The 17,013-nt window shown below is 43.6% G+C and overlaps 1 protein-coding gene across 5 annotated transcripts in view; it reads left to right on the top strand.

Moving 5' to 3' along the window:
• The first annotated feature begins 8,252 nt into the window (after positions 1-8,252).
• The window catches only part of U2surp (U2 snRNP associated SURP domain containing), a 54,876-nt gene continuing 46,115 nt past the window's right edge, over positions 8,253-17,013 (top strand). The window contains exons 1-3 of one of the 5 annotated variants that reach the window (XM_005366660.3): positions 8,253-8,456; positions 14,107-14,151; positions 16,317-16,448. In XM_005366660.3, coding sequence (XP_005366717.1) covers positions 8,412-8,456; positions 14,107-14,151; positions 16,317-16,448 — 222 coding nt within the window. In that variant the 5' untranslated portion in view covers positions 8,253-8,411. The remainder of the gene's footprint in view (positions 8,457-14,106; positions 14,152-16,316; positions 16,449-17,013) is intronic. The other 4 variants (XM_005366661.3, XM_013353583.2, XM_005366662.3 and 1 more) reach the window with 4 other exon arrangements.

Genomic DNA, 17,013 nt, shown 5'->3' with positions numbered 1-17,013 from the left:
GGACCTCGAGGGGTACACCCACACACTGAGACAATGGGGATGATCTTTCGGGAATTCACCAAGACCAGCTAGCCTGGGTCTGAAAAAGCATGGGATAAAACCGGACTTACATAGCAGACAATGAGGACTACTGAGAACTCAAGAACAAGGGCAATGGGTTTTTGATCCTACTGCACATACTGGCTTTGGGGGAGCCTAGGCAGTTTGGATGCTCAACTTACTAAACCTGGATGGAGGAGGGCGGTCCTTGGACTTCCCACAGGTCAGGGAACCCTGATTGCTCTTCAAGCTGATGAGGGAGAGGGACTTGATCGGGGGAGGGGGAGGGAAATGGGAGGCGGTGGCGGGGAGGAGGCAGAAATCCTTAATAAATAAATAAATAAATTTTAAAAAAAAAGAAAAAAAAAGCTGCAAATGGTGGCTCCCACCTGCAACCTCAGCAGGTAGGAGGCAAGGCTGGGGGGATTATCAGGAGTTTGAGGCTACACAGTGAGATGCTTTCTCAAAATAATAGTGATAAAAAAAAAATAGTGATGATGATGATAGAAAATAAAGAACATACACAGATACTGGTAAGGCGCCTTCAGCGCGGGCCCTGGTGTACCTGGGGAGCCCTCTTGTCCTAGTGACATAGCCTGAGATGACATTTCTTGTCGAGGTTGCTGTCTTTCTTAGCAGTATTGCATAGTCGTCTTATTAGATTCAAACTCCATGGGATGTGGCGCTAGATGCTATCAAATCACGTTGAATATTTACCTGGGAAATGTTGCACTTTTAGTCATTTTTGGTTTTCTTCCTGATCTTTGAGGCTGCAGGGTAGAGTTTAGCGAGGGAACGGTTAGCCAACACTTCTCCATGTGACACACGGAGAAGTCGACTAATGGTAGAAAAAGCTCTGCAACATGAAGGACAGCTGGAGGATCTTAGGCTCTTACCCTGCAGCCTCTGTCTTTCCCATGCCTCAAAGATCAGCTTCTTCAGCCTATAGCAGGGCAGAATATAGCCAGGCTGGAAGAGATGTAAAGAGAAAGTAGGCGGAGTCAAGGAGATGCCCATAGCTGCTGAAGGAGACTGTCACCAGATGCTTACCAGTAAGCCACAGCCTTGTGCCAATAAATAGATTAATAGAGATGGGTTAATTTAAGATGTATGAGTTAGTTAGTAAGAAGCCTGAACTAATAGGCCAAACTGTGTTCACTAGTTAATATAGTTTTTGTGTGATTATTCTGGTCTGTGCAGCTGGGAAATGAAAGAGAAGTCTCTGGTTACAAATGATAATAATGATAATAATAATAATGATGATGATGATGATGACTATTGTAAGAATCTACTTACATGTCGTGTTTGCAATGATTGTGTAGAATCCAAGGCTAAGCGGTGGCTGCCAGGGGCTGATGGGAACAGGGAACAGAGACTTGATTTTAATTGTGTAGGGATGAAAATGGGAGAATGATGGCTGGCAGCCTGAAGGCAGTTGTCTCCTCCCAGAGCCTCTGCTTCCTCAGGAAACAGGGCTACCCTGCTGGATGTAGCCAGTGGAGACGTAGGACAGGCCCCACTGCTGGAGCATCCCTGGTCTCTCACATAGCTTTGCTACCCTGACTCTCTTACAGACGTTTCTAAATAAACACCTGTGCTAGTGTGCTTTTCGGTCTCTTTTTTTCTTTTAACATCACACATCTAACCTCCTTTAAGCTATTTTCCTTTAAGCACATTTATTTTTCCAGCCTCAGAACAGACCCAGTTTACTCACTGAAAGCTTGGCCGACAAGGGTAGGTTATTAGGATTCAGACTTGGAACGATGAACACGTCAAGATCAGGCTCTCTCCCAGAGGTTCCTGGTGTCTTCACAGAAAACCTGCTGGGGTGCTGGGGTGGTGACTCATGCCTTTAATCCCAGTGCTCAGGAGACAGAGTCAGGCAGATCTCTGTGAGTTCAAGGCCAGCCTGGTCTATATAGTGAGTCTCCATTTTAAGAAAGAGAGCTGGGTGGTGGGGGCACACATCTTTGATCCCCGCACTTGGGAGGCAGAGGCAGGCAGGCAGATCTCTGAGTTTGAGGCCAGCCTGATCTATAGGGTGAGTTCCAGGACAGCCAGGGCTACACAGAGAGCCCGTCTTGAAAATGGGTGGTTTTTTTTCTCTGCCCTTCGCAATGATGCTATGTGGCAAGGCAGCACCCGAAGTCTATATAGCCTGTCTATGTAGAAATCCCATCATTCTTGGGGTGAAAAAAAAAAGTTGTAAATTGATGAGAAGGTCTGTACTGTTTGTATATGGAAACTTTCAATTGTTTCAAATTAGCATTATTTGACCTTTTAAAAATAGTCAGGTGTCAAGGTCTCCATCTTTCTCTGGAAGGCTTGTATCAAGTTCTGTGATTCAGTCCTTACATATACTACCCCTTTGTTGTTTGTTTTAGGTAGGGCCTCATGTAGCCCAGCCTAGTCTTGAACTTCTGATCCTCCTGCTTTCACCTCCCAGGTGCTGGGATTATAGGCATATGCTAAAGTGCCTGGTTTCTGTGGGGCTGGGGGTTGAACTCAGGACTTTGTGCATGCTAGGCAAGCACTCTACCAACTGAGCCACATCCCCAGCTCTCAGAGATGAAATTATAATTTTATTACATTTATGTATGTATGTATGTGTTTTTATATGTGCATATGAACATGCCTCAGCTTGGCAGGAGTTGGTTGTCTTCTATCAGGTGGGTTTCAGGGATCAGTCCAGGTCACCAGGCTCAGCATCAAGTGCCTTTACCTGCTTAGAGATACAATCTTAAAAAAGCTTTTACAAGATTTTATTTATGTGTATGCGTGAATATTTTGCCTGTGTGATGTCTGTGAGCCATGTGCATGGCCCACAGAGGCCAGAAGAGGGCATCAGATCCCTAAAACTGGAGTTACAGAAGGGTGTGAATGGTCATGTGGATGCTAGGAACTGAACCCAGGTTCTCTGGAAGCGCAGTCACTGCTCTTAACTCTGAGCCATGTCTCCAGCTCCCAGCAAGGCAAACATAAACTGAACAGGCATTCCTTGAGATTCAGCAATGCCCATCACGACATTTCTCCCCAGCTCTACCTGTGCTTCCTCAGCCCCGTCTCTGGTACTGATTTAATCTGATAACAATGCTTATTGCTTCTCTGTGTGGTACTTAGCCTGGTCGAGGCCCTTCAGATACAGCAGTGAGTGTACCTCGGACTCCAGCTCCAACACTTTTACCATATTGTGTCCTTTTGATCCCAGTAGGCCCTTTGATGACACCAGCCTGTCTTTTCTCATCTTCCCTGGAACACATTTTTGACCCACTTGTTGGGGAATGCAGACCACCAGACCCCGAGTTTCTTGTAAACAACTTGTTTTCCTCTGCTCTGAGCAGCCTGCAGCTGCTCTGAGCATGAGACCCTGATGGCAGGGGAGTGGGTTCTGAGTCTGCAGCTGAAATATCCTGAGAGCTGGGGCGTGGCCAGAGCCCTATATAAGCTGCCCCTGAGCACAATAAAGTGGGCATTCTTGGTTCAAGGATAACCCATGTCCCCATGTCTCTGTGTATGTATGTGTTCAAATCTCCAGCCTCTTTCCCAGCTCACGAACTGTTCCGTAGTGCAGGCGCTACACCCACTGAGTTTTCTAGTAATGATTTCAGAACTTAGATGATTAGAAATGACTGTATTGATTAGGACCATTCCATGTTAGTTCTCTGGTTAGGGTTCAAATGCCATGCCTGCCAGGGACAAAATATAGATACGGAGATTTCACTATAGCTGTTGTAGACTAGAGCAGGGCTCTTCAAATGGTCCCCAGAACATGCAAATATTCTAGCATACATCCTAAGAGGACTTTGTGGCTGGACAAGTCCCTTTAGATGGTCCTGGATTGTCACAGTGATCATGGGTTCACAAAGGTACTCGTGTTAGAAAATGCTGTACTGCTGCCTTTGAAGCTCTCCAGCTCTCCGTTGGGCCACTAGCTGAGGACTGTAGGTGAACTTCATTCAGAAGCTGGAAAAGGCAGGGATAAATTCTCCTCCAGAACCCTCAAAACGAACCCAGGTCTGCCCACACTTTTTAGACTTCTGACATCCAGAACAGTAAGATGGTAAATTTGTATTGCTAGTAAACCAGACTTGGTGGTTATTTGTTATAGCAGCAATAGGAAACTGTATCTGCTTCTACCTGCCTTCCTGCTCTGCCTTCCACACTGCTGATTCTTATAGGTCCAGAGTAGGAGCTTCTGTACTTGTTTCTTCAGCTTGGGCCATCTTCACACAGCCCTGTTTAGCAGGGACATTTACCATTGGCGCTCCTTAACACCTTCTCACAGCCCCTACATTCTCTCTGTTCATTTGAAATCATCAATATACAGTCAGTTGTGTTAGTTACTTTTCTCGTTGCTGTGTCAGGATTCCAGACAGAAGCTGCTCAGGGAAGAAAGGTTTCATTTTAGCTCAAAGTTGGAAGGGATCCGATCCATCCTAGCAGGGACACGTGACAGTGGGAGTGTGAGGTGTCTGGTTACACTGTCCCCTCAGTTAGGAAGTGGGAGTGGGGAGAGAGGAATGCCAGTGCTCAGCTCACTTTCTCTTTTCCCACTTTTTATTCAGTTTGGGACTGTCCCACAGAATTGCTAGGCTTGTCCATTTTCCAAGAAAATCTGAGTTTTATGTAAAATCTCCCAATTTTAAAACATTAGGTCAAATTTCAAAGAAAAAAATCTGAGTAAGCTAAATAAAATATTTTGATGGTCTGTTGTCGGTACTACTTTGCAACTTCTGACCAAAAAGGCCATTGCAGGAGAAACTGAACAGAGGATGCCTGTGAGGAGGACAGGAAAGCTGACAGTCGAGGAAGACGAAAGTGGTGTTTGCTGTCATGGTAGAGCAGCAATGCTAAGTGCAGAGAATTGTATAGTGCTTTTTACTATGTGCAGCCCCTGGTTAACAGTAATCAAATTCTGTATTTGAGGTTCATGTATGAGTCTACTTGGAATAATTTAATGAGTCAGTCTCCTGAGTTTGTAGTTTGAATAGCCAGGCCAAGATGACATGGTTTAAATGCACTAAACTGTTTATGAATATGATTTCAAAGTTTTTTTTTTTTTTGTTGTTGTTTTTTGAGACAGTTTCTCTGTAGCTTTGGAGCCTGTCCTGGAACTAGCTCTGTCCAGTTTGGCATGTCCATTGGTGTCATCCTGCTTAGGGCAGTCACATTGTGAGACCGTGGGTGTAGTTTTTGATATTACAACCTCGCAGCCAAACCCAGATCCTCTGGCTCTTACAGTCATTCTGCCTGCTCTTCTGCAGTGTTCCCAAAGCCTTAGGTGTTTTGCAGATGTATCCATTGAGAATGGGCTCCACAACCCTGCAGTTTGACTGGTTGTGGTTTTCTGAAGTAAAAAGTATTTTCAAAACTAGGGGTTTGGGAGTTTGACTGAGGAGCTGCATATATTCATACAGTCAAGGCAACTGGTGGAACTGCCAGAACTCCCAAGCCTTCCTCTGCTCAGGCGATCATTTTTACTCTTTCTTTTCCCCTCAGAGACAGGGTTTCTCAGTGTAGTTATGGCTGTCTTAGAACTGACTTTGTAGACCAGATTGGCCTCAACTCAGAGATCCACCTGCCACCACGCCTGGACATTATTTCACTTTCTAATCCTAAACAAAACAATTAAGATCTAATGTGGTAAACTCTAGCTGGAAAAGTACAGGTTCCCATGGAAACAGAAACAGGTTTCCAACAGGCTTGGCTGGAGAGGGAAGTCTGTAAACCTTCCCAAAGGAAGTGGTATCTTTAGTGAGAGTAAAACATTAACTGATTCAATTACAAGTGAGGGTCAGACTGAGAGAAGAGGCTCAGAACTGAAGAGAGAGGATCTGAGGATGGAAATAAATTCAGTTGGGCTGCAAGGTACAGAACAGCATTCTATTGTCCTTTCATATGTGGCAACTGTGACTTTCTGATCATTGGCTTGCTATTATTATGGCTTCTACCCTTTCTGCCCTCCTAGCTTACCCCTCATTGCCTGGCACCAGATTCTATTGATCTTTTAGAGGGTCCAACAAATAGCTTCCTATTCTAAGTACTTCTCTGACCCCCCCTCCCCTTCACCATATCCCCATCAACCAAAAGACAAAATTCAACTTCTACATGGTAAATGTTGCTTCTGTGAATCTGCCAGCCGTCTCCTCACCCCATTCCCACAACTCAGAGCTAATTTTCTTTCAGCTCCCACCCCTACTGGTCCTTTCTTCAGCATCAATTATGTACAGGGTTACTTTCTTTTTTTTTTTTTTTTTTTCGAGACAGGGTTTCTCTGTGGCTTTGGAGCCTGTCCTGGAACTAGCTCTGTAGACCAGGCTGGAACTCAGAGATCCCCCTCCCTCTGCTTTTTGAGTGCTGGGATTAAAGGTGTGTGCCACCACCGCCCAGCAAGGGGTACTTTCAAACTATCTGCTTGTTTGCTGTCCTTATTCTCAAGTTTTGTACAGTGTTATATTTGCCAGTTTTTGTAAGTCACAATGCTGTGCAGGCTTTTATATACTAAAAAGAGCAGGGCTCATGGAGTAATGGTGGTACACGCCTTTAATCTCATCATTCAGGAAGCAGAGACAGGCAGATCTCACCCGGGCATACTATGTGAACTTGTTCCTATCCCCTTCCTACTCCTGGTCAACTTGATGTTTATGGTGACCTGTACAATGAATGGTACTGACATATTCCATAAGGCTTTCACTTCAACTATTTCTACCCGGATACCTTTCCATTTTCCCACTTGATTCCAGACTGACCTCAAGTAAGCTTTCCTTTGAATCCTGAGCCTGATTAAGAACTCTCAAAGTGGCCAAGTGGCGGCGGTGCACGCCTTTAATCCCAGCACTCGGGGATTAGGGTTAGGCTGGTCTACAAGAGCTAGTTCCAGGACAGGCTCCAAAACTACAGGGAAACCTTGTCTGGAACAAAAAACAACTCTCAAAGAATGACAAGCTCAACTGCACACCTTTAGTTCCCTGACTCACAGAGGCTGGTGGATCTCTGAACTCGAGGCCAGTAAGGTCTACAAAGTTAACGTCAAGACAGCTAGGGCTCAGAGAAACCCTGTCTCGACAAACCAAAACAAAGAAAACAGACCAGACGTCTTTGATCCCTTGGGAGGCAGAGGCAGGCTATCTCTATGAGTTCGAGCAGCCTGGTCTACAAAGTGAGTTCCAGGAAAGGACAGCCAGGACTGTTACAAAGAGAAACCTTGTCTCGAAAAACCGAGAAAAAAAAAACAAAAACCAAAACCAACCAACAAACCAAAAGCAACCAAAAACCAGGGGTGTGGTGGCCTAAGACTGTTAACTCCAGGACCCCAGGCTGAGACAAGAGAATCAGCAGTTAAAGCCATCTTCTGCTGCGCAGCTTTTGTGACTGTGCTCCAAAGAAATAAATAGACACTGGCAGTCAGATGGCTCCGAGGGTAAAAGGAAATCCGCCCACTTGAGCTCGATCCCCGGATCCCAAGCTTCAAATTATCCTCTAACCTTAGCGCGGTTGTTATGGCGTGCCTGCACTACGAAGTTAACAATAAAAAAAATAAATAAACTTTACACATACGCTCGATTTAAAACACTGTCTCTATTCGCGACTTTTTTTTTTCTTTCAGTCTCTGCAGGTACCATACTCAGACATCCTCAAACAGTTTCTAATCCGATTACTCTTAGGTTGGGCCAAATGCCTCTTCCCAACTCTGCAGTCCCAACACTAGGTCACTGCTCACCATTTTAACCTGAGCAGATTGCAAATCTGAGCTCCCGAGGGGCCGTGGCGCAAACAAATGTCCAGACCAGCAGATTTAGTTCTTTTCTGAGCCGAGACGCTCGGCCCACGCGGCTACCGCAGTTCTTTTAAGGAGCAGCTTCAGCCAGGCGGTGGTGGCGCACGCCTTTAATCCCAGCACTCGGGAGGCAGAGGCAGGCGGATCTCTATGAGTTCGAGACCAGCCTGGTCTACAAGAGCTAGTTCCAGGACAGGCTCCAAAACCACAGAGAAACCCTGTCTCGAAAAAAAAAAAAAAAAGGAGCAGCTTCCTTCCCGCCCCAGGAAGTAGAACCCGCTCCCCTCGAACGCCAGTTGGCTAGAGAAAGAAAAAGCCTGAACTATCAGTTGGCCTTGAAAGTCGGGTCAAGGAGATTCCCTAAATTCCCCGGCCGCGTAACGTGACCAGGCGCCGCAGTTCACCGGAAGACGGGAGGAGTGGGCGGGGCGCACGACGCGACGTGACGCGGAAGTCACGCTGTACCGCGGAGCGGCTGAGTTCTTGATTTCAGCACTCGGCTCTTCAGCCTGGCAGGTCTCTGGCGGGGATCTGCTCTTTCGGTGCTCGACTCACCCGCGCTGCTGCCTCCGCTGAAGGAGGAGCAAAGCTCAAGATGGCCGACAAAACGCCAGGCGGATCTCAGAAGGCCAGTTCAAAGGTAGTTTCTTAGAGATCTCCGTCCGTCTTCGGGTCTTTCCCTGTGCTCTGGGCCCTCCAGAAATCTGTGGCCTTCGAGAGCTCTTTGGGGCGAGGGCCTGAGGCCTGGTCTCCACGGTGGGCCTGGCACCGCTGCACCAAGGTGCGCAGGTTGAGAGGCCTGAGAGCGCGCGTCCGTCCCGGCTGGGATCCAGTCCCACACTAACGTGCCTGGGGTCGGTGGCGAGCAGGGTTCGCCTCTCTTTTGGCTTTGGGGGGAGTCAGACAAGCGGTTGAAGTGTCGGTTCGGTGTCCTTGTGTCGCAGCTTGCTGCGCTCGGAGGCCGCGGGCTAGCGCCTGGGAGAGGCGGGAATGTTCCCGATCTTAAGTGTCTGTTCCTCTCCTTCACCACCACCACCTTTATCTTGGGTCTCACTTGCTCCTGGCCTTACTCAGTTTCTCTCATACCTTGGAGGAACTGAGCCAGCACGGTCGCAAGTGGGGGCTTCGGGGTGGGACGTGCGGAGGGAGCCGGTCTCTGTGCCCTGGGGCTCCACATGTGGCTTTTCCATCACTTCTCAGGAAGTGGAAAGTGAGCACCACTCGTGAGGGCCGCAGACTTGGGGGTCTCCATCGCTGTGTGGGGTTTCTGCTGAGAAGGAAAACTACCATAGAACTGGAAAGTGCCCAATGAATAGTACCTCGCATTTGAGTTTACCGGGAGCCCAGGGCACTGCTGGGGAAACGGTTGAGCTGTGAAAGTCGTTTGTTAGGAAGGCTGTGTAATATCTGGTATTAGTTGGCATCTTGCCCAGGGCGTTTAATCCTTTTTTATTTTTATTTTATTTTTATCCTGTATTACCTTGCTTTGAGATTCTCATCCCCCAACTTAACATTAAAGGTGATAAGTACTGCCATAAAGCAGTTGTGCGGCATTAAATGCACAGACCTCAAGTTGGGTAACACTTTTAAAAGTCTAGGGACTTAAAAGTGGATGATTATCAATGACTAAGTCATTAAGTTTACAGAAAAGAGAGTCTTGTATTTGCGGTTTCATTTGAGAAACAACACGTTGAATACTTGCTGTTTCTAATAAGACTGAAGTTTTGGTTTTTGCCATTTCGCTGAGTGACTGCCCCATATTTACTTTGCATATAGCAATGGCCTTACTAGACGTTCTTTAGTTAAGTGAAACTATGGTGGGGAGCAGTTTTGGATGCCTTACACCAAACCTTGACTGTACGTTTCCTTTCTCTCAAGTAGATTTCCCCTCCACCTTTCTTGGGGAGAAGGTGAAGAAAGGGTTACCTCATGCTGCCAGGCTTCTTTCAGACCCATGGCAAAAACAGCTTCTCACTCTATTGGTGGGCTGTTGTTAAAGCCAGCCTCTTCCATAAATGCTCTGTTTTTGCTTCTCAGAGTAATTAGTATCCCCCACTTGAGGCCTGGATATATTGAAAACTTTTCAAAGTATGTCTGTGTTCAGACTTCCTTCTGAAAGAATACTTCTCATGGCCGTAAATGCGGATCTGTTCCTTTTAAGTATTAAGTGGCTTGTTGATTTTTCTCTTAGCGCCTTTTTCAGCTTATAGTCCCTTAGGTGTTGCTAACAGGTTTCGTTTGTTTTATTTTTTTTGTTTGTTTGTTTTTCCGAGACAGGGTTTCTCTGTAGCTTTGGAGCCTGTCCTGTCTTGTAGACCAGGCCTGCCTCTGCCTCCCGAGTGCTGCCCGGCTGCTAACAGGTTTCTTACTGGTGTCTGCAAGGTTCAGAGTTTTGGCATGGTTTCTCCACCAGTGTGGAAGTGCTGTGATTGAGTGGCGAGGTCATAGGTTTTGAAAACAAACAGGACATTTGGATTCATATCCTGACTTGGTAATTAAATATATTTGTGATAATATTAAGGCACATCGCTTAATTAGAGCCTCAACTTTTCTCATCTTATTACAGATTTTTTTTTTTTTTTTTAATAAGACAGGGCTTCTCTGTGCAGCTCTGGCTGTTGTGGAACTCACTCCGCTAGGCAGACCAGGCTGGCCTCAAACTCGCAGAGATCCGCCAGCCTCTGCCTCCAGAGTGCTGGGGTTAAAGGCGCGTGCCACCACACCTGGCTGCTAGGTTTTTGAGATAGTGACTCCTATATATAGCCCAGGCTGGCTTGAGCTTGCACTATAACCTTCAGCGTCCTGTTTCTCCTTCCCTCCATTTTCCCAGAGTTGGGATTATAGGTATATGTTAACCATTTCCAGCTCCCTTTTCCTTTTAAAGGAAATAGTGCTTGATTTTCAAAATTTCAGGATACACATTGGCCCTGTGATTCTTACATCAGCTGTCATAATGACTGCTCAAATTGCTGTTTTTTAATTTCGAATATAGATTCAGACCTTATTAGATTATAAGATCATTTTGGCTAGTCCTACAGTATTTGGAATTTCCAGCCTTTCATATGACTTGATTTCTTTCTCTGAAATAATAGGTATTTATCTTGTATTCCACAATGTATGTCAAGTAAGTAGATACTTCTGTTTTGTTCTTTGGTATTTCCATCAATATTCCTAGATATTGAAGAAATGTAAGCCGGGGGGCGGTGGCACATGCCTTTAATTCCAGTACTTGGAGGCAGAGGCAGGCTATCTCTGTGAGTTCAAGACCAGCCTCGTCTACAAGAGCTAGTTCTAGGACAGGCACCAAAAGCTACAGAGAAACCCTGTCTCAAAAATCTCCCCCCCCCCAAAAAAAAAGAAATGTCATATTTGTACGTGATACAGGTCTTTTGCCATTCTTTCTCTTTTACAAGAAGCGTCTGTGTTTGAACCCTCACTCCACAATTGAAATTTGAAATAGAAATTTATGTCCTGGTAATGCTGAAGTGTGCACGGGCAGCACGTATTGGTTTCATAATCTTGTTTTTTTTTAAATATTTTTTATTTATTAATACAGTGTTCTGCCTCCATGTATGACAACAGGTCAGAAAAGGGCACCAGATCTCATTGTAGATGGTTGTGAGCCACCATGTGGTTGCTGGGAATTGAACTCAGGATCTCTGGAAGAGCAGTCAGTATTCTTAACCTCTGAGCCATCTCTCCAGCCCTGGGTTTCATAATCTTAAGTTGATGAGGATGACTGACCAGGTCTCTTACTTAAGAGGGCACCAGATCTCATTACAGATGGTTGTAAGCCACCAGGTGATTGCTGGGAGTTGAACTCAGAAGCTTTGGAAGAGCAGGCAGCACTTTTAGCTGCTGGGCCATCTCTCTGCGCCTGGTCTGGTCTGCTCTGGTCTGGTCTCAGAAGCTAAGCAGGGTCAGGCCTGGTTGGTAGTACATACTACAATGCTTATGTGGAAGTCAGAGGACCCTGAGTTCTGAGGATCAAACTCAGGTTTCTAGGCTGTGTGGCAAGTGCCTATAATCTCTGAGCCATGTTTTTGCCCCCCTTAGTGTCTCTCTTAATTACAAAATACACAAACCACTAGAGTTTTAAAATTAACTTTATGTATTTATAGTCAAGACATGTTTTTGGTCCGCTTAGTGTCTCTCTTAATTACAAAATACACAAACCACTAGAGCTTTAAAATTAACTTTATGTATTTATAGTCAAGTGATCTACACTTCATGTAATTGTTCTCAACTTTTCATTTTAATAATATCTTCTGGTAGATATTGAGTACATATTTTAGGAATGAATAGAAATTTCTTATTGCATTCCCCCCCCCCATTTTTGTAAAGTGTTGCTTGGTTTCAGGAGGGGATTTGGAGCCATTATAGATTTGTTTCCGAGGGCAGAGACAGAACCTATGGTTGTTAACCTAAGATATTGCTAACCATTAAAATAGTTTATTAAAAATTTGTTATTTTGTTGGGTGGTGGTGGTCCATTCCTTTAATTTCCAGCACTTAGGAGGCAGAGGTATGTGGATCGCTGAATTTGAGGCCAGCCTGATCTACAGAGCAAGTTTTAGAACAGCCAAGACTACACAGATTACCCGTTTCAAAAAAGAAAAAAAAATGCTATTTGGCCTTATTTTGTTTGCATATTCATACTAATGAGGGTTTGAAGAGAATGATAATTTCACTCAGGCAGTGACGTACTTATTTTTTATTTTTTATTAAATGCATTTATTGTGGGTGTTTATGTGTGGGCATGGTCTAAGGTCAGAGGATAGCTTGAAGGAATTGGTTCTTTTCCTCTGTCACTTGGGTCTTGGAGATCAAACTTGGGATTGCCAGGCTTGGCAGCAAACACCTTTACAAGGCAAGCCATTTCGCTTGCCCCAGTACCCTTTTCTTTTTTTTTTTCTTTTTTAAAAATCATCTCTTGTGTAACCTTCTGGGGTGATGTGAACCGGTGTCTACTTACTCCAGAGAGAGAACTGACAGGCAGACCGAAGTAAGGATACCAGCAAAGCCCAGCTTGGTGAAGCACTGTGTTTGTGGGGTTACTTACAGGAGCATGGGTGAGATGTCATTTACAGTAGCAGAAATGACTCTAAAACAGCTATGTGCAATTGATCTGAGCTTTTTCCAGGTAACTCAGCTTGTCTGAGAGCCTTCTAGGCGGCTTAACCATTCTCTTTCAGGTCACTTTGGTCTGAGAGTTCCTTTCAGGAGTATTCAGTACTTAATTCCCTTGAAAAGGTGGGAGTTTAGGGTACCTGGTTAGTTTCAGGGACTTCCTGAAGCTTTTGGATTGTTTATTTTCTGAGCTTCCTTGCAGGATGGAATGTTCACCTCCCTTTAGAATGTTGTGTCTGAAGATCTTCTCTCCAACATGGAGGCTTACTTTGGAGGGAATTGTTGTACACTACCGTCTTTCTGTCTTCACCTCCGGAGTGAAGTTAGAAAAAAGTAATGTTGATTTCTTTTAAAAAATGGTAGTATTTGAAGACATTTTTTTCTGCTGTTCCGTAAGTTAGCCTTGTGGCATGTTTCATTAGAAATAGCCCACTTCTCTCACTGACTTGCTCTTTCTCTGAGACAAAGTCTCACTGTATAGTCTTGAGTTACCCAGAGTTTGGCCTCAAACTCTGTAGACCAGGCTGGCCTCAAACTCAGATCCTCCTGTCTCTGCCTCCTGAGTGCTGGGACTAAATGGTTGCACTATATCAGCCTGGCAGAAGCAACTCTCTTGTAGCAAGTTGAAAATGGTGATTTGATAAGATTTTCCTTTCCTTGAACTAGTTCTGCAGTGAATATTGTGCCTTCTACTAAGCAGTGAAGGTTAAAGCATGTGTTTTCTTGCTGATACAAATCATTGTTTATGTTTACTCTGAGCAACTAGAAAAAGGAAGGGAGATTTCTATGTGCGAAGAAGTGCTGCCCTGGCAGTGTTAGTGTTAGGACTTGGGAGAAGCCTTTGTATAAATGTTTTGTTATAAATAGTGGTTAGGTCTGCAGGCTTTACTTTGAAAAGGTAGTTACATTTAAAATTTTTTCATTTGCATTTGTGCCATGTATTTGGAAAATATGCGTTTTTAATTTTAAAGAATTTACTCAACACATTTGCCTAGATCACAACTTTTTTATAAGACAGAATGCAATTGTATTGTTCAGTTTCATTAGCTGAAAAGCAGTAGCTGAAAGCTAGGGAAGATTAAACCTCTGCAGCATAAGAAACGATGGTGAAAGACTTTTTGATCCTTTAAATATTTGCTTTTGTTGTTTTGATACTTGTAGAGCCGATCATCAGATGTGCATTCATCTGGATCTTCAGATGCGCATGTAAGTATAAAAGATAGCATTTTTTTGTTTTTCCTTAGAAAATACAATTTTTCTTTATATATATATGTATGAGTTACACGGCAAATGAATACAATTATGTTGTGTGAACATTTAATTGTGTCTGCCTTTGTGTGTGTGTGTGTTTTTAAACAAACTCCTTCTTTGTTGACTTAGATTTCTATCTCACCCAGTCCCACAGCTGTTCATTCCCAAAGGAACACACAGGTCTGCATTAATCATAAAATGGTTGGCCTATTAGCTCAGGCTTCTTATTAACTCTCATAACTTACATTAGCCCATTATTCTTGTTTATGTTAGCCATGTGGTTTGGTACCTTTTATCAGCGAGGCATTCTCATCTTGCTTCCTCTGTGTCTGGGTGACGACTGCAGACTAAACCTTTCCTTTTTCCAGAATTCTCCTGTTCTCATCACACCACCTCTACTTCCTGCCTGGTTGCCCCATCTATACTTCCTGCCTGGTTACTGGCCAGTCAGCATTTTATTAAAATACAAATAAAAATCTTTACAGGGTACCAGACCATTGTCTCATAGCACCTCATATTGCATTAGAAACTTGACATGTATTTTTTATCTTTTATTTATTGTGCTTATAAATGTATTTGTTTACATGATGATTACATTATATACACCCTTTTCTTGCTGCACATTGTACCTGCCTCTCGAAATCCCTGCAAATCAGCTGGCATAGAGGGTGCTGATCAGTTCTTTCTCATGATATAATGTTCCACTACAGAAAGGTAGATGTATTTGTTTTCTTAGTGGGTACATGCCTTTTTTTATTAAGCCTTTTTGGCATTTTGAATACTGCAATGGCTATTTTTTCCCATGTTATAGCAGTATTCAAAGTATGGTGTGCAGGCGCCTTCTACAAGCTGTTGAGAACCTGTTGGGAATATGTGAACTCAGAGCTATTTTATTTTATTTTTTTTTTCATATTTTTTTTTTATTGAGAAAAGGAAGAAAAAACAAGTTTCCACCTCCTCCAATCCTCCCATTTCCCTCCCCCTCCTCCCACCCTTCCCCCCTCCTCCCAACCCTTCTCCCCCTCCCCCCACTCCTCTCCCCCTTCAGAGCTATTTTATAATAGGGGCATTGGGAGATGGCTCAGTAAGTACTCATTACAGTATCTGTGTGAAAGCTGGGCATGGTGGTTTCTGTTTCATTTAACCCTTGTCCTGGGTAGACAGGTGGATGGATCCCTGGAGTACTCTGGCTAGCCAGCTTCTGTGAACTGTTGAGTTCTAGGTTCAGTGGAAGACCTTGCCTCAAATAATAAGGTGGCAAGGGACTAGGGAAGATACTTGACACCAACCTTTGGATTCTAGATTCAAGCACGAACAAGTGCACATGTGCTCTCCCCCCATGCTTCATGTAGGCCCCAATAAAAAGCCTTTTGTAAAAATGCCAAGGTTTATTTGCCTTTCTGTTTGTGTTGACATTTTCCCTGATGGTGCAGAAACAACTGGTAGGCAAACTATTGGCACATTAGCATGAATCAAGGAAGTGACTCTAAAATAAGCTTGTATTCATTCCTATCATATACAGTAAAATAGGCTAGTTTAAAATGTTTTAGAGGGTGAGCCTGGGTGGGGGCTATGCCTATAACCCCAGGATAAAGCAGGAAGGAAGATTATGGAATCACGAAGTTGAAGCTGACCCACAATTTTAACAGACCTTGACTCAAAAAAGTATTGTTTTTAGTAAAGTTGTAAAATTCTTAAGACTTGACTCATGTGTGGGTCTTTCATTTTCATATTCTCTGTGATGAAACAAGTGTATAAAGTCTGCTACTTCCTAGCGTACTGAGTAACTACTCTATAAAGTACCATTCTTACTTCATGGAATGCCTGATGTATAAACTTGTTATCTGACTTGGGTATTTGACAGGTTATTCTCTTGAAAGAGAAGGAAAGAACTTGTTACTTCAAGAGTAACAAATGTTTCCAATATAATATTTGAGCTTTCAAGGGCAAGTCAGAGTTTTTGAAAAACTCTTAAGGAATTTACTTATAACATGATGTTGTTAATGATGTGTTTTTAGATAACCTAGTGAAATTTGTCAATATATAGACACTTTGGATTAATTCTAGTTTTTAGTACTATGATGTTATTTTTGAAACCATTTTTAAAACTTTATCTGAAGATGGATGCATCTGGACCCTCAGATAGTGATATGCCAAGTCGAACACGACCTAAAAGCCCAAGAAAACACAATTATAGGAATGAAAGTGCCCGTGAAAGCCTTTGTGATTCTCCTCATCAGAATCTTTCAAGAGTGAGTATTGCTAAAGCTGACAAAGGATGGTTAACACTTTTACTTTGTCCTTGCTGAGTATGATGGTTGGTACTGTTTCATTTTATACTATTTGAAATTAATATTTTTATTAACAATAAACTCCCATTTATTTAAAGAAAAATATGTAGTTTATATTAGATGTTTCATTGAAGATGTTTAATTTTATTTGGAAATTAACATTAACTATAAAGTGGTTATTGTCATGTTTATTGAGCTACTAGGCATATTCAGCCAATTAAGACAGTCCTTGATCTGGTGAAATTGCTCAGTTGGTAAAGGTGCTGGCTGTGCAAGCCTAGACCCAGGTTAGATCTCTAGAACCCATGCATAGGTGGATGGAGAGAAATGACTTTACAAAGTTGCTCTGACCTCCACAGACATGCATTGGTGTGCATACCACCTACCCACTACATGAACATATACACAGTATAAAAAAGATGCAGTCCTTGTGTTCTAAGAACTTATGTTCTCTCTGAAAACAAATAGGACTAGACATTAGTCATTTGGGTAAGTGGAGTCCTGGGACAGTCAGGAACACAGAGGT

Source organism: Microtus ochrogaster, unplaced genomic scaffold, assembly GCF_000317375.1.
Source record: "Microtus ochrogaster isolate Prairie Vole_2 unplaced genomic scaffold, MicOch1.0 UNK12, whole genome shotgun sequence".
Lineage (NCBI taxonomy): Eukaryota > Metazoa > Chordata > Mammalia > Rodentia > Cricetidae > Microtus > Microtus ochrogaster.
Note: the sequence above shows the minus strand (reverse complement) of the source record. Positions and strands in the feature narration are given on the sequence as shown.